Below are 21,917 nucleotides of genomic sequence, written 5' to 3' on the forward strand. Positions count from 1 at the left end.
GAAAATGGGGTAAGGTTATGGGTTACAATAGAACCCGTAGTCACATTGTGAAAACTTTAATTATAAGACCATATTTGATTACCAAGGCTCTGTTTTCATGTTGAATGTAGGGATGGAAAATGTTCAACATGTGCAATAATAGGTATTGAAATGATTTGAAATGAAATAAAAATGATGCAAGTTAAATAGATAAGTTAGGTGGTCTAGAACATGCGTTTGCTATACTACTGATGGAAGTAAAAATATACATTCGCTTGGCAAATTCAGAACAAAAACACAGGTTCATGTGGATTAATTATTTCTATTTAACTTGATTTTTGTCAAAATGGGTTCTTGACCAAGCAAATACAACAAATACGAGTCGAAATTTTTTGTTGTCAAACAGTTCGTGGTAACGAACTGTAGTAAGGAGCTACCCGGCTCAATAGTAACCAAAACTCTAAAAAATGGAATTTTGGCACCAATAGCTACATCAAAAGAATCCCATTTTAATGCTGATTTTAAATATATAAATTTCATCAAAATTAGTCTTACCCATCAAAAGTTACAAGCCTGAGAAAATTTGCGTTATTTTAGAACATAGGGAGAAACACCCCCTAAAAGTAATAGAATCTTAACAAAAATCACACCCTCAGATTCAGCGTATCAGAGAACCTTACTGTAGAAGTTTTAAGCTCCTATCTACAAAAATATAGAATTTTATATTTTTTGCCAAAAGGCAGATCACGGATGCGTGTTTATTTGTTTGTTTTTTTGTTTGTTTTTTGTTTCCCCAGGGGTGGTCGTATCGACCCAGTTGTCCTAGAATGTTACGAGAGGGCTCATTCTAACGGAAATGAATAGTTCTAGTGCCCTTTTTAAGTGACCAAAAAAATTTGAGGGCACCTAGGCCCACTCCCACGCTAATTATTTTCCGAAAGTCAACGGATCAAAATTCTGAGATAGCCATTTTATTCAACGTAGTCGAAAAACCTTATATTCATGTCTTTGGGGACGACTTACTCCCCAAAAGTCCCCGTGGTAGGGGTTAAAAGTTCAAAACTTTGACCAGTGCTTACATATAGTAATGGTTATTAAGAAGTGTACAGGCGTTTTCAGGAGGATTTTTTGGTTGGAGGCAGGGGTTGAGAAGAGGGGGATATGCTGGGGGAACTTTCCATCGAGGAATTTGTCATGGGGGAAGAGAATTTCCATGAAGGGAGCGCAGGATTTACTAGCATTATTAAAAAAAAAAACAATGAAAAAATAAATATGAAAAAGTTTTTTTTCAGCTGGAAGTAAGCAGCAGCATTAAAACTCTCCTCCTAATACCTCGCTCTTTACGCTAAAGTATTTTTAGTAATTTCAACTATTTATTCTGCGGCTTTTGTGATTCAGGGGTCATTCTTAATGAATTGGGACAAAATTTAAGCTTTAGTGTAAAGAGCGAGGTACTGACGAGGGGGCGAACCCCCTCATATATGTAATAAAAACATGAGAATACAAAAGTTCTTTACGTAAGCTAATTTATAAGTTACGTATATCTTTTACTTATAAAAAGATTCGTAAAAAATTAAAAGTTCTAGCTGCCTTTTTGATTAACCGAAAATCGGAGGGCAACTAGGCTTCCTCCCCCGCTCTTTTTTTCTCAAAATCATTCGATCAAAATTATGAGAAAGCCATTTAGTCAAAATAAAATAAATATACAAAATTTGGTTTTAATTATTCCTCTGCGGAGAGCCAAAATCAAAACATGCATTGATTCAAAAACGTTCAGAAATTAAATAAAAAAAACAAGTTTTTTAAATGAAAGTAAGGAGCGACATTAAAACTTAAAACGAACAGAAATTACTCCGTATATGAAAGAGGCTTTTCCTTCTCAACGCCCCGCTCATTACGCTAAAGTTTTTTACTGTTTTAAAATGTAGAGTTAAGAGAAAGAGTCAAGCTTTAGCGTAAAGAGCAGGGCGTTGAGAAGGAAAAGCCCCTTTCATATACGGAGTAATTTCTGTTCGTTTTAAGTTTGAATGTCGATCCTTACTTTCATTTAAAAAACTTGTTTTTTTATTTAATAGCATAAAATGTCAAAATGAGCCGCATTGTCCCAGTATTTCTATCAAAAACGGTGCAGCTGCACGATGTGTATGGTTCTGGTCTACTACTCGATTCTCATCTTCATGATAATTTTCGCGAAAAATTTCAAAAGTTGTAAAAGCGGTAAGTCTACTATGATATAGGCCTAGTGAAACTGCTAATTAGAGAGTTTACCCGTATCCTAGGAATTTTTGGAGCTGGGCGAAGGAAACCTTCAGAGACAAATTAAAGCTTATATTAGAATAGACCAAGGTGTTTCCGAGTTGGCTTACCGCCTCGAAGGTGTTCTGTTTTTATGAACTATGTGAAATTTGTAGCCTACTCGATAGATTTACAGGGTAAATTTTCAGTTAAACGGTTCTTCTGAATAATGGATGCTAATAAAATGAACAAAGTAAAATTAGATTTCTTATTTTGCACTTCTTTTGAAATGTTAGCCTATGGTCAACTTTAGGCCTATGACAATACTCTCAGCCCTAGCTGATTTTCCCATATAGCCTATAGCTCAAATAATATATTTATTCTTTTTTTTAGAAAGATTTTTTTTTAGATGTATTATATAATAAATTACTCCTGTAGACTGTTTAATTGAATAAAATTGGCCTTTTCCTGAGTGATTAGGTTAGGTAGGCTTTAATAGAATTGTGGATAAAAATGTTGGTAAAATTCTAGTTTATTGGTTTTTGGCTATCTTGGAAAGGGGTTAGGTTAGGTTAAGAAAATGAAACTTTCAGGGATGGGTCTACAGACTAAAGTATATCTTGGGAAGGTATTTTGAAGTACCCACCTCCACTCCTTCTCCTTCTAGAGGGCCCTGAAATTAACCTTCATTACAGGTCTATACCTATTGAAATTTTGACAAAACAACATTTTACCTTAATTTTCAGTTACCAGTTGCTTTTTCTCCGCCTTTAGTTCTGAAAATACAATTCCTTTTATTTGAGTAGAATTCTGAACTTGACTTACTTGACTTAATGCTCCTGCTGAAATGCTTCCAGTGTCAAGAGTGATGCTACATGGTGCCTCCATTTGGACTGGTCTCTTGCATGGATGTGGACATCCTCCTAAATATTTGCCATGACTTAGAAGGCACCTGTTGTATCCTTCCATCTGGTTGGGGGACAACCTCTTGGGTGTTTCCTGCCATGCAGCATGGGATCAAAGTCAAAAATTGTTCATGTGGGAGTGTTGGGGGGCATGTGAAGGAGATGTCCATACCAGTGTAGTGTTCATTGGGCGAATTGGACTGAGAAGGGCATTTGACCAGTTAATGCCAGGAGATTCTTGTTGCTAACAAAATTGTGCCAACATAGTCCTTCAATGCAGAGAAGGTGTTTTGTTTGAGCTATATTTATGGTGCTAAGCACAGACCAAGTGGCTGGCCAAGTTTCAGCTCTGTAAAGAAGCACAGATCCCACCAAAGCATTGTATATGCATATCTTGGTCCTATGGCTGATAGAAGGTTTCCTCCAAAGGGCACTTAGTCTTCCCACTACTGGTGAGGTTTTGGCAATTCAGTGTATTAGATCTTTGAGGATTGATCTGTCATTTGAGAGGATAGAGCCAAGGTATGTAAATTCCTCAACAATTTCAGCTGGTTTGTCACCAACCATTAGGACTGGCAGGGGATGCAGCAAATTATGGGGTTACACAAACATCACTTTTGTCTTCTGCCAATTAATTGACAGCCCTATCTTTAAGGCTTCATCAGCAATGATTTGTAGTGAGCTTTGACAGTGAATCGGAGACAAGAGCAAGGTCATCAGCATAATCAGCATCTGAAAGTACTCTATCACCATAATGCAACCCAAACTGGAGGTGGTTTATGGTCTGAGTCATAATGTAGTCAATGGTACAATTAAATAATACTGGGGCAGCAGCACAACCCTGACGGACTCCAGTATTGATTTCAAAAGATGAGCTGCATCTGCCATTGACCTGCACGCAGCTCTCAGTCCCTTTGTGGAGCCACTCGAAAAGGTTGCAGTACTTTGCTGGTAATCCCATTGTTTTCAATATGAGCCAGAGTGATTGCTGGTCAACAGAACCAAAAGCAGCCTTGAAATCCATAAAGGCAACATATGCTTTTTGTTGAAATTCTCGAGTCTTTTCTATCAGCTGCTGCATTGTGAATATTTGCTCCACAGTGGACCCTCTAGAGGGAGAAGGAGTAGAGGTAGGTGCTTCAAAAATACCTTTCTGGGATATACTTTAGCCTTTAGACACATCCCTGAAAGTTTGGTTTTCCCAACCTTAACCCTCTCCAAGATAGCCAAAAGTCAATAAACTAGGATTTTACCAAAATTTTATTGGAACTAGTTTGAAAATGTGGATTGTAATTGAATGAACCTAGTGATACAATTTCAAAAAGCAGTCTGTTTTATGTTATTAAATAAAAAAACAAGTTTTTTTCTACACAAAGTAAGGAGCTATTTTCAAACTTAAAATAAACAGAAATATATTCTGTATATGACAGGGGCTGTCCCTTTCTCAATGCCTTGCTCTTTAACAATAAAAACTACACTGCAGAATTATTATGGATATACACAGAATAATACCATATATATATATATATATATATATATATATATATATATATATATATATATATATATATATATATATATATATATATATATATATATATATATATATATATATATATATATATATAGTTGTTTGTCTGTTGACTGATGTCATGTTTATATTAGTTCCGCCATATTAGTTACGCGCCATTGTAGTTGTGTCCCTATGTCCCACCTGTGAATATAGATAGATATATATATATATATATATATATAGTTGTTTGTCTGTTGACTGATGTCATGTTTATGTGTTGACTGACGTCATGTTTGTCAACTGACATCATTATAAGGATTGAGCTGTATGTCATCATGAAGCTGTTTGTCAACTGATGAAATTACAGACTGGGAAACCAGGACACAAATGACAACCAGGACACTCAAAGAGAAACTACAGACTGGGACACAAATAACAACCAGGACACAGGGAATATAAATGACGACTGGGACACAGGGACACAACTACAGGGGGGATATATAAATGACGACCAGGACACAGGGAGTGCTTGATTATCAATCACCATCAACAAAGCTCAATGGCAATCATTATAATAATGGGGTATACATCTGAAAACGGATTGTTTTTCCCATGGACAATTATATATTGCATGTTCAAGAGTCGGTAAACCTGACAATCTATTTATATGCACAGACAATGGGACAGTGAAGAATGTTGTATATTTGCAAGTTTTACATAGTTAAAAACATATATATATATATATATATATATATATATATATATATATATATGGAATAAATTCATATGCAGAATATATTCTGTTTGTTTTAAGTTTTAATCTTGCTCCTTACTTTCTTGTGTCCCCGTTGTCATTTATATATCCCCCTGTGCCCCCTGGCGTCCCCGTTGTTGTTGTTTCCCTGTGTCCCGGTCGTCATTTGTGTCCCAGTCTGTAATTTCTCTTTGAGTGTCGCGGTCGCCATTTATATTACCTGTGTCCCAGTGTCCCTGTTGTCATTTTTGTCCCGGTCATCATTTGTGTTCCGGTGTCCCGGTCTGTAATTTTTCTTTGAGTGTCCTGGTCGTCATTTATATTCCCTGTGTCCCGGTCGTCATTTGTGTGCTGGTGCTTTGTTGATGGTGATTGCTAATCAAACATTCCTTGTGTCCCAGTCGCTTTCTCTTTGAGTGTCCTGGTCGTCATTTATATTCCCTATGTCTCGGTGTCCTGGTCGTCATTTATGTCTCGATGTCCCGTTCTGTAATTTTGTCAGTTGACAAATATGAAGTCAGTCGACACACAAACATGACGTAACTCGACAGACACACAGACAAATTATTTTTATATATATAAATGTCTTGGTGTTCTGGTCATCATTTGTGTCCTGATTTCCCGGTCTGTAATTTCGTCAGTCGACAAACATAACGTCAGTCGACACACAAACATGACGTCACTCGACACACAGACAACTTATTTTTATATATATAGATAGATATATTGTATTAGAGTTATCCAAGTTACTGATATATGAAATTCATCATGAATACATAAAACCAAAATATAGTGAAAACACTGACTTATAAAAACACTGGCTTATGTTAATCTGACCTCCAAGGAAATTTGATACTTCAGATAATAAGAAAAATAAACCGTACAACTTCTGTCCAGTTAATAAAAGTGATAGGTATGATGAAGGATGAATTATCTGGAACAATAGCGTCCGAGTCTGTAGGTTTAAGATCAAAGGTGGTTGCTTATTTTAAAACAAGGTGATGATGAAACCAAGCAAAGAAAAAATTGAACAGTATGAAAACGAATATTGTTAAAGATAAAGTCACATTACAGAATTACGAAGATGTGTTATCCGGAAAAGTGAAAAGCTTATCAGAAACTCAAAATACTTTAAGAGCAAACAAACATAGAATGTTCATAGAAAAACAAGATAAAAAGGATAAAGACCTTCATAACACTAAAAAAAGGTTTTGAAAAATAAAGTAGACACGGTACCCTGAAGATTTAATCCCTTGAAGCTATAAGCTATAATCAATGAAGTTCAGCTACTAAGATAAAAGCTTCAAAACTGAATTCTATAAGTTTCAAAGCTATAAGCTTCAAAGCTCAAGCTATAGTCTTCAAAATCTATAATATTCAAAGCTAAAAGCTTCATAGTTGAATTTTACTTAGCAAAAATCTTTACCAAGTAAATGGATGGAAAAGCACCTGTGAAGCAAATGAATATGGAAAAGATAAAGATTGTTTTAAAAATAAACATTTGCTAGCACCTCAATGGCAGTTTCAACTATTGGTTTGTGGTAACTCTGGATGTGGTGAAACCAATTTGCTCTTGAACTTATTATTTATGATTACTTATACTTTCTAAAAATTTAAAATTTTAAAAATTTTGATGTAGATGACCTAGATTCCAAGGTTCAAAATTTATTTATCTTTTAAGATTTTTTAACAGAAAAAGACCAAAAAAAATACATCAATAGTCTATATTTCTCAGAGATATTTCGATACACTTAAAATTATACAATTAAACTTAACTATTTTGCATTTTTCAAGTGTTGCAATCGAAAAGAAACGGATGGAATCCGACAAAACCATGCAACTGATTTGAAAAAAGAATAAATTATAAACTATCTAATGAGACAACAAAGAATCATTGATTTTTACTAATTGATTTGAAAAAAAAGGATGGATCACTCAGGTACAGAAATAACTTAGATATTTGTTTAATTAAATTTGCGTATACAAAATGAACAAGTTTGGAAGCTTAAGAAGTAAATATTGAAAGTATACAAGTAGGAAAAGCAGATTACTGGATGGTGATGGTAATCTTGATTACCATCTGTTGAAAACTGAAAATAAATAATGCGATATCAACTGCTTCAAATCTTTCAAGATTATCACTCTTATCTCTTCTAGATAAACTTGAAATAAATAAAAAAAGCAGACTCTATTGAATACACAATTCATGTATCTAAAAATAAATAAATTATTTAAGAAAAAATAAAATTGCCGAATTCAAAGAGAAAGTATTATTGTTGGTAAGAAGAAACTTGTTAAATTATTATTTAAAAGAAAACAAACTGAGCAAGGAAAAATAAAGAATAAAGATGTCTATATAATTATATCTTATCGTCAACTAATTAAAAATAGTGGCTTACATCCATTTCTAATACCATTAGCAGCTGCAATAAATAAAGCTGGTCTTACAAGTGGCGCAGCAGCATTAGGTACATATGGTGGAAAGAAAACTTTTCGTAAAATTGCTGATTCTTCCAACGCTAAAGGCCAAGGTTAAACATTACCGGGGACTTTACCAAAAGGTAAAAGTTCAAAAATACCTGTTACACACAAAATTGTCGGATCTGGATCGGAAGTGGCTGTTGATACTCCCAAAAAACGTAGTAGATCCAAGAGAATACAAGAAGAAGTGGTTGAAGTACCTATACAACTTGGAAGACCCAGAAAAGTTGCTGAAGCTGAGGTTTCACAGTTCAAAGAATGCTCGCTTCCAAAAAACGGAGAATGTCCAAAAGAATCAAAAATCACGTGATACCGTTTAAAAATGTTGATATATTGAATGAACTGGTGATATTACTTATTTTCGAGGTGCTTTTTCTAGAGCTAACCCACTAAGAAAAAAAAGAAAAAAGAAAGTGATGAAATCAATTATGAATGCATGGGATCTACCTGGGACGCACAGGACTTGTTATTTTAATGATCCCAAGTACTCAATTTTAGAATTTTATGATTCTTTTTTAATTCGACCTGGAAGTGAAATAGTCAACTACTGAAAAACTTCAAATAATAGAATTGCCTATCATTTTACTCACTTCCAAACTTTTAACGATGTGAATTGTGGTAATTTGTGTGTTGATTATATAAAACGAAGATTTAAGGGAATGGATCCACAGAATTTTGTTTAAAGCTTATTTTCTAATATAAATGGAAGAAGAATTAGAATGAGATTATTTTTATCGTAAAAATTTTAAATATTATGAAAATGTTAGTAATGCCTTCGTAGTATCCACATTCATATTTAGTGCATCAGGTATATGTGCTTTTACTTTGTTACCCCTTGCTTCTTTAAGTCTTGGGGCATTTGTAATTGAAGCACGTGAAAAATATTTAAGAATAGCAGAAAGAAAGGCTGAGAATAAAACTGCTTGTTCGGCCTATTTAGAATTGCTTGCTATGTATAAATCAGGTGAATTGGTTCGTGAAGAAATAATTAAACGAGAAAATTAATTACGCAAAACATTAGTTTTTTCCTCGTGAAAAATATATAAAAGAGTAAAATTAAAGGATTGTAAATATTGTATGGAGTCTGTCAAGTTCAATACATAAGAAAATCCTTCTTACTTTCCACCCGCTCATCATAATTTATATTTCCTTAGTAATAAAATTTATATAAAATAAAACTAATAAACCCTATGTATTAAAATTAACCTATAAGTAAAATTTTCTCCGGAACCAAGAAAAACTTTCCACGGAAACAAACACACAGTGACGTCACAGGTTCTATATAAATTATTAATAATTGTCTCGTAACTTTTGATGGGTTTAGTTAAACTTGATAATTTACACATATTTAGAATCTGCATTAAAAGAAAATTCGTTTGAAATGTATATTGAAAAAATTGCATCATCGCAACCAAACCAAAAAATGACAAGAAAATAACTAATGCTAGTTCCTTTTCACAGTTGGAACAAGGATCGAAGATAATTTTGGGCAACCGAACTTGAACCTATTTGAAGTAATAATGAAGTTAAACATAAAAGAAAAGAAATTTCCAATATTTAACTGTATTGACAATTGTTGAGTTTTTGAAAAAATAAATGAACAATACTGATTATAGTGATAGTGAGTTTAATGAGAATTGTCTAAAGACATATATGATTTATGAATCAACTGTCAGAGGCTACCTGATATTATTTCATTTAATTAAAGAATACCCGGTATTCGCATTCTGTGGAGAAAACAGTACGACTCTAGTTAAAAGTGAAAAACATATTATTAATGGTTTAGCAAATGACATGGAATTTATATAGATAGCGAAAATTATGCTTTTTGTAAAAATATATGAAAATATTTAGGTTGGTGTTCTGCTTTCTTAATAGGTTTTCTAATTAATTTTATTACTCTTACTAAATAAAACCTATGTAACCCTACATGGTTTTTAATCATATGTTTTGATTATTTTTGTATATTATGTCAGAGTTCTTAATTTTGAATATTTCACAGCTCAATTGAATAAGTAGGATTGCGTACATTCTTTGAAGCTTGTTTCGGACGCTTGTTTGGATTTCTTCCCAGAAATCTTTCACCGAGTGACAAATTCTTGGGAAAAAAACCAAAGATTATTAGAAAAAAACATAAAGTTAATAAAAATTATTTTTGATTTGGAAATTTGTTTAATAAAATCATTTACTAATAATTGTAGAAACTTCTAAGCGAAATAAAATGGTAAATAAATATAATCGAACTATAAAGGAATAAAGATTTAGACATTGAACAGGAATACACTATTACAGGAATAAAATACAACAAAATATGGAAAAAATTCGTTATTACTATTGATTTTAAAGGTGAAATCATTGATCTATTTGCCCCTAAGTGTTTTGATTCTAAAGCAACTGATCTTGAAAAGAAATTTATAAAATTAGATAAAGATATGATTTTGAAAATTATTGAAAGAAAAAATAAAGATAAAATAAATTATTTAGATATTGATATTGAACTATCCACTAAATATTAAACTATTACATTTTATAGGTAATATATGAAAAATGAAACATAATTAAACCCTTTTTTCACAAGACCTGTTTTGAACTTAAAGCTCAAGATGAGAAATTATAAAAATGTCGGAAAATTTTATTTAAAATGGTGTTAGCTCCAATGAAAATGGGGTAAGGTTATGGGTTACTATAGAACCCGTAGTCACATTGTGAAAATTTTAATTATAAGACCATATTTGATTACCAAGGCTCTGTTTTCATGTTGAATGTAGGGATAGAAAATGTTCAACATGTGCAATAATAGGTATTGAAATGATTTAAAATGGAATAAAAATGATGCAAGTTAAATAGATAAGTTAGGTGGTCTAGAACATGCGTTTGCTATACTACTGATGGAAGTAAAAATATACATTCGCTTGGCAAATTCAGAACAAAAACACAGGTTCATGTGGATTAATTATTTCTATTTAACTTGATTTAACTATTTAACTTGAGCTACATCAAAAGAATCGCATTTTAATCCTGATTTTAAATATATAAATTTCATCAAGTTTAGTCTTACCCATCAAAAGTTACGAGCCTGAGAAAATTTGCGTTATTTTAGAACATAGGGGGAAACACCCCCTAAAAGTCATAGAATCTTAACAAAAATCACACCCTCATATTCAGCGTATCAGAGAACCTTACTGTAGAAGTTTCAAGCTCCTATCTACAAAAATATGGAATTTTATATTTTTTGCCAAAAGGCAGATCACGGATGCGTGTTTATTTGTTTGTTTTTTTGTTTGTTTTTTGTTTCCCCAGGGGTGATCGTATCGACCCAGTTGTCCTAGAATGTTGTGAGAGGGCTCATTCTAATGGAAATGAAAAGTTCTAGTGCCCTTTTTAAGTGACCAAAAAAATTGGAGGGCACCTAGGCCCCCTCCCACGCTAATTATTTTCCGAAAGTCAACGGATCAAAATTCTGAGATAGCCATTTTATTCAACGTAGTCGAAAAACCTTATAATTATGTCTTTGGGGACGACTTACTCCCCCACAGTCCCCGTGATAGGGGTTAAAAGTTCAAAACTTTGACCAGTGCTTACATATAGTAATGGTTATTAGGAAGTGTACAGGCGTTTTCAGGATTCAGGGGTCATTCTTAATGAATTGGGACAAAATTTAAGCTTTAGTGTAAAGAGCGAGGTACTGACGAGGGGGCGAACCCCCTCATATCTATATATATAAAAATAAGTTGTCTGTCTGTGGATCTGTGGATCAGGTGACGTCATGTTTCTGTGTCGGCTGACGTCATGAAATTAGTTGTCAGGTGACGTCATGTTTCTGTGTCGGCTGACGTCATGAAATTAGTTGTCGTCATTTTTGCTTTGACTGTGACGTCATTCAAGTTATATAAGACATATGTTCACGTAGAAATCTATTAATGTTTAAGTTTACAATGACTGATGAAGATGCTCAAAGAGTCTATGCCAAAAAACTTGCTGCTGATAGTTCCTCGGCACGCTTTCTTTTCTGACTTTCTCTATCACAGCAAGTTTTTTGGCATAGACTCTTTGAGCATCTTCATCAGTCATTGTAAACTTAAAAATTAATAGATTTCTACGTGAACATATGTCTTATATAACTTGAATGACGTCACCGTCAAAGCAAAAATGACGGCAACTAATTTCATGACTTAATTTCAGAACTTAATTTCTGTGTTGACTGACGTCATGAAATTAGTTGTCGTCATTTTTGTTATGACGATGCTTAGTATATTGTAAAACACATTAATTTGGTTAATAATATACCATTTAAAACACCAAAATGAACATGCTGGAGTAGTCACTCGGTGAGAGAGGGTGTCAGAACGGAGAATGAAGGTCCCAGGTTCAAATCCTGGTTAGGCTAAAAAAGGTAAAAATCTAAAAACTAAAAAAAAAAACTGAAAAAACTAAAAAAGGCAAAAACTACAAAAAAACTAAAAACTAATAAAAAAAAATTAAGAATAAAAATAAAAAAAAATAAAAAAGATAAAAACTAAAAAAAAAAGTAAAAACAAAAAACGAAAAAAAACTAAAAAAGCTAAAAAAAAAGGTAAAAACCAATAAAAAACTGAAAAGAAAAAAAGGAATAAAACTAAAAAAATTTTCATCTAAAAAACTAAAAAAAACTAAAAAAGGTAAAAACTATAAGAACTAAAAAGAAAAAAAAACTAAAAAAAGGAAAAAAACTGAAAAATAAAGGAGAAAAAGAAAACTAAAAAAATATAAATAAAAATAAAAAAACTAAAAAGATAAAAACTTCAAAAAAAACTAAAAAGAAAAAAGAAAAAAACTAAAAAACCTAAAAAAAGGTCAAAACCAATAAAAAAAAAACTAAAAGGAAAAAAAGGGAAAAAATTAAAAATTTATTTCATCATATACCAATTCAAAAACGAATGTATACCGGGATGACGACCGGGACACAGGGAATATAAATGACACAACTACAACAGGGACGCCGGGGGGCACAGGGGGATATAAATGACGACCGGGACACCGGGACACAAGGAATATAAATGACGCCCGGGACACTCAAAGAGAAATCAGAGACTGGGACACCGGGACACAAATGACGACCGGGACACAGGGAATATAAATGACGACCGGGACACAGGGACATAACTACAAAGGGGACGCCGGGGTGCACAGGGGGATATATAAATGACGATGAATCCAAGAGGAATTTAATCAAACTTTTCTGGATTGTGAAGAATAATACAGCTCTTGATTATAATTTTAAAGTAATATGTGATACAATTTGCATTCTATCTAAAACGAAATTTATTTCAAAAAAGAAAAAGTTCGATAAGATTAGTAATAAGGATAACAGATTATATTTACCTATTAATTTTACTTGTAAGCAGATTGAAGATATTAATTTACCAGAAATTTTAAATCAGCGGCATGTGAAACAGGCCCTTCCTAGTAATTTAAATTATAATGATAGTCCAGTTTTAACTTATAAATTTTCAAAAACTATTGGGCAAATTATTTTTAATTATAATTTAATACTAAAAAAACTAGATAGCGATATAAATTGGAAACCGGTTTGTAATTGTAAGCAACTTGGCCCATTTGTAAATCCTACTTACAAACATGTTATAACAGGGGACTTGTCAATAATAAAGCAAGATGATCTTCAAATTATAATGAATAAAGGGGCAAATTTCCGTCTTTCTCATCATCTGAAACCATCGAGTGTTCTTGATGGCTTGGAAAATGATTTTGATTTATTTATTGATAAGTGGTGTAAGAAAGAGAATAAAAATAAAGAGAGTTTTCAAAGTTGGAAGAATTTAATTATTAGTAGAGTAAGAAATAAAATATATTCTAACTTAAAAAATAGTAACACTAAATCATTATTTTATAATACGAAGATTAAACAAGCAATTGCTAATCTAAAGAATGAATTTGTAATTGTGCCAGTGGATAAAGCTAATAATAATTTTGCCATAATTTGTCAGAAGCTGTATTGTGATATCTTAAAAAGGGAGTTAGGCACAACTAATGTTTATGAAAAGGTAAATATAGAGGATGAGAATTTAATTGAAAAGACTGAAGAAATACTTTTTAAAAATTTTAATATTAAAATAAATGACAATGATAAAAAGTTCCCTTTCCTATATTGGACTGTAAAATTTCATAAGAATCCCCCTAAACCACGGTTTATTGCTGGAGCAGCTAAATGTCCAACCCGCATTGCTGCTACTGACCTCTCTTTAATTTTAAAGGAAATTGTAAATAAACTTAAAACCTATTGTTCTGGTATTAAAAAATTTTCGAATTTTAATCCATATTGGAGTGTTAATAATTCACTGCAGGTGATAGATTCTTTAACAATGGTTTCAGCTAAAAGAATTGAGTCTTTCGATTTTGCGACAATGTATACTAATTTATCACTCAATTTAGTGTTAGATAATTTAAAAACTGTTATAAAGAAATCTTTCCTCTTATCTAGTAAAAGGTTCTTAAAAATAGACAGTTATAATAAAAAAGCCATATGGACAAACTGCTTTAATACTACAGTTAACTTGAGATGTTACAGCTTGGATATGATTTTTGAGTTATTGGAATTTGTTTTATACAATACTTATATAAGATTTGGGGGTGATTTGTACAAGCAAATTATGGGAATTCCCATGGGGGGGAATGCCAGCCCATTTATAGCTGACTTGTTTTTAAGTCAACTAGAATATAAATATATGATGGATAAGAATAATCCAATTAATTTAAAACATGCTTTGTCAAATAATAAAAGATATTTAGATGATATTTTGGTCTTAAATTGTAAGGATTTCATTGATATTTCTAAAAATATATATCCATCAGAGCTTATTCTTGAGCCTAGTCATGGCGCTGGTCATGAAGATCATTTCTTAGATTTAAATATTAATATTTGTGATAATAATAAATTAAGTTTTAAAATGTATAATAAAACGGATGATTTTGATTTTGAAGTGATTAGTTTCCCATTCCCTGAAAGTAATATACACTCAAATATCACATATTCAGCGTTTTTCTCACAGTTACTTCGTTATGCAAGGATTTGTAGTAATTATATTGATTTTAAAAATAGATGTAAAATCTTAAGCCAAAAATTGATATCAAGAGGTTTTTCTGCAAATAAATTAACTTGGCAATTTAAAAAATTTAGTTTTCATTATAACGAACTTTTAAATAAATATCAAAAGAATTATCTAGAAATACTTAAAGAAATTTTTTGACTAATTTCGGAGGTTCGAGAAATGTTGTCACAGCGCCATTTATTTTGAATTGTGTTTCTATTTGAGCGGAATTTTTAAAAAATTAGCCACATGGTAAAGATGAATTATATAATTGTTTAGTTCATTCAGGTTTTTTGCAATGTGTTAATATTTGTGATTTGGTTAAATTTTTAATATTTAGTTTACCTATTGTTGCTAAAGGGAGGGATATATTAACAGGATAGGCTTGTTTTGGTTTTACTTGGTTGTTTTACATTTGCTGTTTTTTTTTTCATAGACATGTATTTTGGGGGTGATACCTGACGCGGGGATGCCATGGATATTCTGTGGTAGCCACAACACTGTGCTGGGTAGGGAATTTAGAGTGGCGAAACCCTATATAGGCCAGTGTATTCTCCTGATGAGCCCTTATGTTGGGTGTTGCCTCTGAATTATTTGTCTATATTATTTTTTCTATGGTTTGGTAAATGACGACTTATACTTATTGACGACATGACTGCCTGTCCATGGATTATTCTTTATGGTTGATTGTGTGTGGCTATGCTGTTTGACCTATGTGATTGTGTGGATGAGTAGGGTTGAGGCCTCATTCAAGTGCTGGTCTATATTAATCACTAATTTAGGAAAACAGTCTTCCTTTTCTCCTTCTGTCTCCTTTTTTTTTTTTTTTTTTTTTTTTTTTTTTTTTTTTTTTTTTTTTTTTTTTTTTTTTTTTTTTTTTTTTTTTTTTTTTTTTTTGTGTTTGTGCTGTAGCATTGGTGATTTCTCTTTTCATGATATATATATATATATATATATATATATATATATATATATATATATATATATATATATATATATATATATATATATATATATATATATATATCTATATATATAAAAATAAGTTGTCTGTCTGTGGATGGATGGATGGATGTGTCAGGTGACGTCACCTGAAAAAACTGGATCAGGTGACGTCAAAACTGAAAAAACTAAAAAAAGGCAAAAACTACAAAAAAAACTAAAAACTAATAAAAAAAATAAAAAAGCTAAAAAACTAAAAAAACTATAAAGGTAAAAACCAATAAAAAACTAAAAAAAAAACTGAAAAAACTAAAAAAAGGCAAAAACTACAAAAAAAAACTAAAAACTAATAAAAAAAGTAAAAAAGCTAAAAAACTAAAAAAACTAAAAAAACTAAAAAAAGGTAAAAAACTAAAAAAAAAATAAAAAATAAAAAAAAACTAAAAAAAGGAAAAAACTGAAAAATAAGCTAAAATAAAGGTAAAAACCAATAAAAAACTAAAAAAAAAAGGAAAAAACTAATAAATGACGACACTCAAAGAGAAAGCGACCAGGACAAAAGGGCAAAAACTACAAAAAAAACTAAAAACTAATAAAAAAGCTAAAAAACTAAAAAAACTAAAAAAAAGGCAAAAACTACAAAAAAACTAAAAACTAATAAAAAAAATAAAAAAGCTAAAAAACTAAAAAAACTAAAAAAACTAAAAAAAGGTAAAAAACTAAAAAAACTAAAAACTAAAAAAAACTAAAAAAGGTAAAAACTAAAAGAACTAAAAAAGAAAAAAATAAATGACGACACTCAAAGAGAAAGCGACCAGGACAAAAGGAATGTTCGATTAGCAATCAACAAAGCACCGGGACACAGGGAGTATAAATGACGACCAGGACACAAGTAAAAAAAAAATTAACAAAACTAAAAAGAAGGTAAAAACTACAAAAAAACTAAAAAGAAAAAAAAACTAAAAACTAATAAAAAAACTAAAAAATCTAAAAATCTAAATAAACTAAAAAAGAAAAAAAAAAGGAAAAAAATAAAGGAGAAAAACAAAACTAAAAAACGAATGTATATACAGACCGGTACACCGGGATACAAATGACGACCGGGACACAGGGAATATAAATGACGACCGGGACACAGGGACACAACTACAACGGGGACACCGGGGGAAACAGGGGGATATAAATGACGACCGGGACAAAAAAACTAAAAAGAAAAAAAAACTAAAAACTAATAAAAAAACTAAAAAATCTAAAAATCTAAATAAGCTAAAAAAGAAAAAAAAAGGAAAAAAATAAAGGAGAAAAACAAAACTAAAAAACGAATGTATATACAGACCGGGACACCGGGATACAAATGACGACCGGGACCCGGGACACAGGGAATATAAATGACGACCGGGACACAACTACAACGGGGACACCGGGGGAAACAGGGGGATGTAAATGACGACCGGGACACCGGGACAGGGAATGGTCGATTAGCAATCACCATCAACAAAGCTCAAGGGCAATCATTAGAATCATGAGCTATAGATCTGAATACGGATTGTTTTCCCATGGACCATTATATGTTGCATGTTCAAGAGTCGGTAAACCTGACAATCTATTTATATGCAAAGACAATGGGACAGCAAAGAATGTTGTATATTCGCAAGTTTTACGTAGTTAAAACCATATATATATATCTATCTATATTCACAGGTGGGACATAGGGACACAACTACAATGGCGCGTAACTATTATGGCGCGTAACGACTTACGCGCGCGGGGGGGCTTGGGGGGGGGCGCGAAGCGCCCCCACCAACTAGGTGTTGGGGTGGCGCGAAGCGCCACCCCAACAGCTAGTATATATATATATATGTTTTTAACTACGTAAAACTTGCGAATATACAACATTCTTTGCTGTCCCATTGTCTGTGCATATAAATAGATTGTCAGGTTTACCGACTCTTGAACATGCAACATACAATGGTCCATGGGAAAACAATCCGTATTCAGATCTATAGCTCATGATTCTAATGATTGCCCTTGAGCTTTGTTGATGGTGATTGCTAATCGACCATTCCCTGAGTCGCCATCGTCATTTATATATCCCCCTGTGCACCCCGGCGTCCCCTTTGTAGTTATGTCCCTGTGTCCCGGTCGTCATTTATATCAGCTGCTGCATTGTGAATATTTGCTCCACAGTGGACCCTCTAGAGGGAGAAGGAGTAGAGGTAGGTGCTTCAAAAATACCTTCCTGGGATATACTTTAGCCTTTAGACACATCCCTGAAAGTTTGGTTTTCCCAACCTTAACCCTTTCCAAGATAGCCAAAAGTCAATAAACTAGGATTTTACCAAAATTTTTATTAGAACTAGTTTGAAAATGTGGATTGTAATTGAATGAACCTAGTGATGCAATTTCAAAAGGCAGTCTGTTTTATATTATTAAACAAAAAAACAAGTTTTTTTCCTACACAAAGTAAGGAGCAACTTTCAAACTTAAAATAAACAGAAATATATTCTGTATATGAAAGGGGCTGTCCCTTTCTCAATGCCTTGCTCTTTAACAATAAAAATTACACTGCAGAATCATTATGGATATACACAGAATAATACCATATGTATATATATATATCTATATATATAAAAATAAGTTGTCTGTCTGTGGATGGATGGATGGATGTGTCAGGTGACGTCACCTGAAAAAACTGGATTAGGTGACGTCAAAACTGAAAAAACTAAAAAAAGGCAAAAACTACAAAAAAAACTAAAAACTAATAAAAAAAATAAAAAAGCTAAAAAACTAAAAAAACTATAAAGGTAAAAACCAATAAAAAACTAAAAAAAAAAACTGAAAAAACTAAAAAAAGGCAAAAACTACAAAAAAAAAACTAAAAACTAATAAAAAAAGTAAAAAAGCTAAAAAACTAAAAAAACTAAAAAAACTAAAAAAAGGTAAAAAACTAAAAAAAATAAAAAATAAAAAAAAACTAAAAAAAAGGAAAAAACTGAAAAATAAGCTAAAATAAAGGTAAAAACCAATAAAAAACTAAAAAAAAAAGGAAAAAACTAATAAATGACGACACTCAAAGAGAAAGCGACCAGGACAAAAGGAATGTTCGATTAGCAATCAACAAAGCACCGGGACACAGGGAGTATAAATGACGACCAGGACATAAGTAAAAAAAAAAAAACTATCTATATATATAAAAATAAGTTGTCTGTGGATCTGTGGATCGTGGATCAGGTGACGTCACCTGAAAAAACTGGATCAGGTGACGTCAAAACTGAAAAAACTAAAAAAAGGCAAAAACTACAAAAAAAACTAAAAACTAATAAAAAAAATAAAAAAGCTAAAAAACTAAAAAAACTAAAAAAAGGCAAAAACTACAAAAAAAACTAAAAACTAATAAAAAAGCTAAAAAACTAAAAAAACTAAAAAAAAGGCAAAAACTACAAAAAAACTAAAAACTAATAAAAAAAATAAAAAAGCTAAAAAACTAAAAAAACTAAAAAAACTAAAAAAAGGTAAAAAACTAAAAAAACTAAAAACTAAAAAAAAACTAAAAAAGGTAAAAACTAAAAGAACTAAAAAAGAAAAAAATAAATGACGACACTCAAAGAGAAAGCGACCAGGACAAAAGGAATGTTCGATTAGCAATCAACAAAGCACCGGGACACAGGGAGTATAAATGACGACCAGGACACAAGTAAAAAAAAAAATTAACAAAACTAAAAAGAAGGTAAAAACTACAAAAAAACTAAAAAGAAAAAAAAACTAAAAACTAATAAAAAAACTAAAAAATCTAAAAATCTAAATAAACTAAAAAAGAAAAAAAAAGGAAAAAAATAAAGGAGAAAAACAAAACTAAAAAACGAATGTATATACAGACCGGTACACCGGGATACAAATGACGACCGGGACACAGGGAATATAAATAACGACCGGGACACAGGGACACAACTACAACGGGGACACCGGGGGAAACAGGGGGATATAAATGACGACCGGGACAAAAAAACTAAAAAGAAATAAAAACTAAAAACTAATAAAAAAAACTAAAAAATCTAAAAATCTAAATAAGCTAAAAAAGAAAAAAAAAGGAAAAAAATAAAGGAGAAAAACAAAACTAAAAAACGAATGTATATACAGACCGGGACACCGGGATACAAATGATGACCGGGACCCGGGACACAGGGAATATAAATGACGACCGGGACACAGGGACACAACTACAACGGGGACACCGGGGGAAACAGGGGGATGTAAATGACGACCGGGACACCGGGACAGGGAATGGTCGATTAGCAATCACCATCAACAAAGCTCAAGGGCAATCATTAGAATCATGAGGTATAGATCTGAATACAGATTGTTTTCCCATGGACCATTATATGTTGCATGTTCAAGAGTCGGTAAACCTGACAATCTATTTATATGCAAAGACAATGGGACAGCAAAGAATGTTGTATATTCGCAAGTTTTACGTAGTTAAAACCATATATATATATATATATATCTATATTCACAGGTGGGACATAGGGACACAACTACAATGGCGCGTAACTATTATGGCGCGTAACGACTTACGCGCGCGGGGGGGCTTGGGGGGGGCGCGAAGCGCCCCCACCAACTAGGTGTTGGGGTGGCGCGAAGCGCCACCCCAACAGCTAGTATATATATATATATATATATATATATATATATATATATATATATATATATATATATATATATATATATATATATACTAGCTGTTGGGGTGGCGCTTCGCGCCACCCCAACACCTAGTTGGTGGGGGCGCTTCGCGCCCCCCCCCCCAAGCCCCCCCGCGCGCGTAAGTCGTTACGCGCCATATTAGTTACGCGCCATTGTAGTTGTGTCCCTATGTCCCACCTGTGAATATAGATATATATATATATATATATATATATATATATATATATATATATATATATGTTTTTAACTACGTAAAACTTGCGAATATACAACATTCTTTGCTGTCCCATTGTCTGTGCATATAAATAGATTGTCAGGTTTACCGACTCTTGAACATGCAACACATAATGGTCCATGGAAAACAATCCGTATTCAAATCTATACCTCATGATTCTAATGATTGCCCTTGAGCTTTGTTGATGGTGTCCCGGTGTTCCAGTCTGTGATTTCTCTTTGAGTGTCCCGGGCGTCATTTATATTCCTTGTGTCCCGGTGTCCCGGTCGTCATTTATATCCCCCTGTGCCCCCCGGCGTCCCCATTGTAGTTGTGTCCCTGTGTCCCGGTCGTCATTTATATTCCCTGTGTCCCGGTCGTCATTTGTATCCCGGTGTCCCGGTCTGTATATACATTCGTTTTTTAGTTTTGTTTTTCTCCTTTATTTTTTTCTTTTTTTTCTTTTTTAGTTTATTTAGATTTTTAGATTTTTTAGTTTTTTTATTAGTTTTAATTTTTTTGTAGTTTTTACCATTTTTTTAGTTTTTTTAGTTTTTTTTTTTACTTATGTCCTGGTCGTCATTTATACTCCCTGTGTCCCGGTCGTCATTTGTGTCTCGGTGCTTTGTTGATTGCTAATTTATATTATATTTATATTTATATTTTTTATATTTATTAATATTTTTTTAGTTTTCTTTTTCTCTTATTTTTCAGTTTTTTCCTTTTTTTAGTTTTTTCTTTTTTAGTTTTTAGTTTTTTTTTGTTTTTTACCTTTTTTTAGTTTTTTTTAGTTTTTTTAGTTTTATAGCTTTTTTAGTTTTTTTTATTAGTTTTTAGTTTTTTTTTAGTTTTTGCCTTTTTTTAGTTTTTTCAGTTTTTTTTAGTTTTAGTTTTTTACCTTTTTTTAGTTTTTTTTAGTTTTTTAGCTTTTTTAGTTTTTTTTCTTTTTAGTTTTTTTTGTAGTTTTTACCTTTTTTAGTTTTTTTTCTTCTTTTGTATTAGTGTGAAATAATTCAGACGTCATATGCGGACAAACACGACGTCACTCGACAGACAGACAGACAGACATAACCCACAAACAACTTATTTTTATATATATTTATTC

General features: G+C 32.0%; 2 protein-coding genes across 2 annotated transcripts in view; one reads left to right on the forward strand and one right to left on the reverse strand.

Annotated features, from left to right (window-relative positions):
- Nucleotides 1–2,151: 2,151 nt before the first annotated feature.
- LOC136026361 (protein Asterix-like) overlaps nt 2,152–21,917 on the forward strand; it is a 63,408-nt gene continuing 43,642 nt past the window's right edge. The window contains exon 1 of the mRNA XM_065702893.1: nt 2,152–2,196. The gene's annotated coding sequence lies outside the window, so the exon portion shown is untranslated. The remainder of the gene's footprint in view (nt 2,197–21,917) is intronic.
- LOC136025757 (uncharacterized) lies at nt 3,781–4,200 on the reverse strand. Its single transcript, XM_065701744.1, has one exon. The coding sequence runs from the start codon at nt 4,198–4,200 to the stop codon at nt 3,781–3,783; it is 420 nt and encodes a 139-aa protein (XP_065557816.1).

This window comes from Artemia franciscana, chromosome 4 (assembly GCF_032884065.1).
Source record: "Artemia franciscana chromosome 4, ASM3288406v1, whole genome shotgun sequence".
In the NCBI taxonomy this organism is placed as follows: domain Eukaryota; kingdom Metazoa; phylum Arthropoda; class Branchiopoda; order Anostraca; family Artemiidae; genus Artemia; species Artemia franciscana.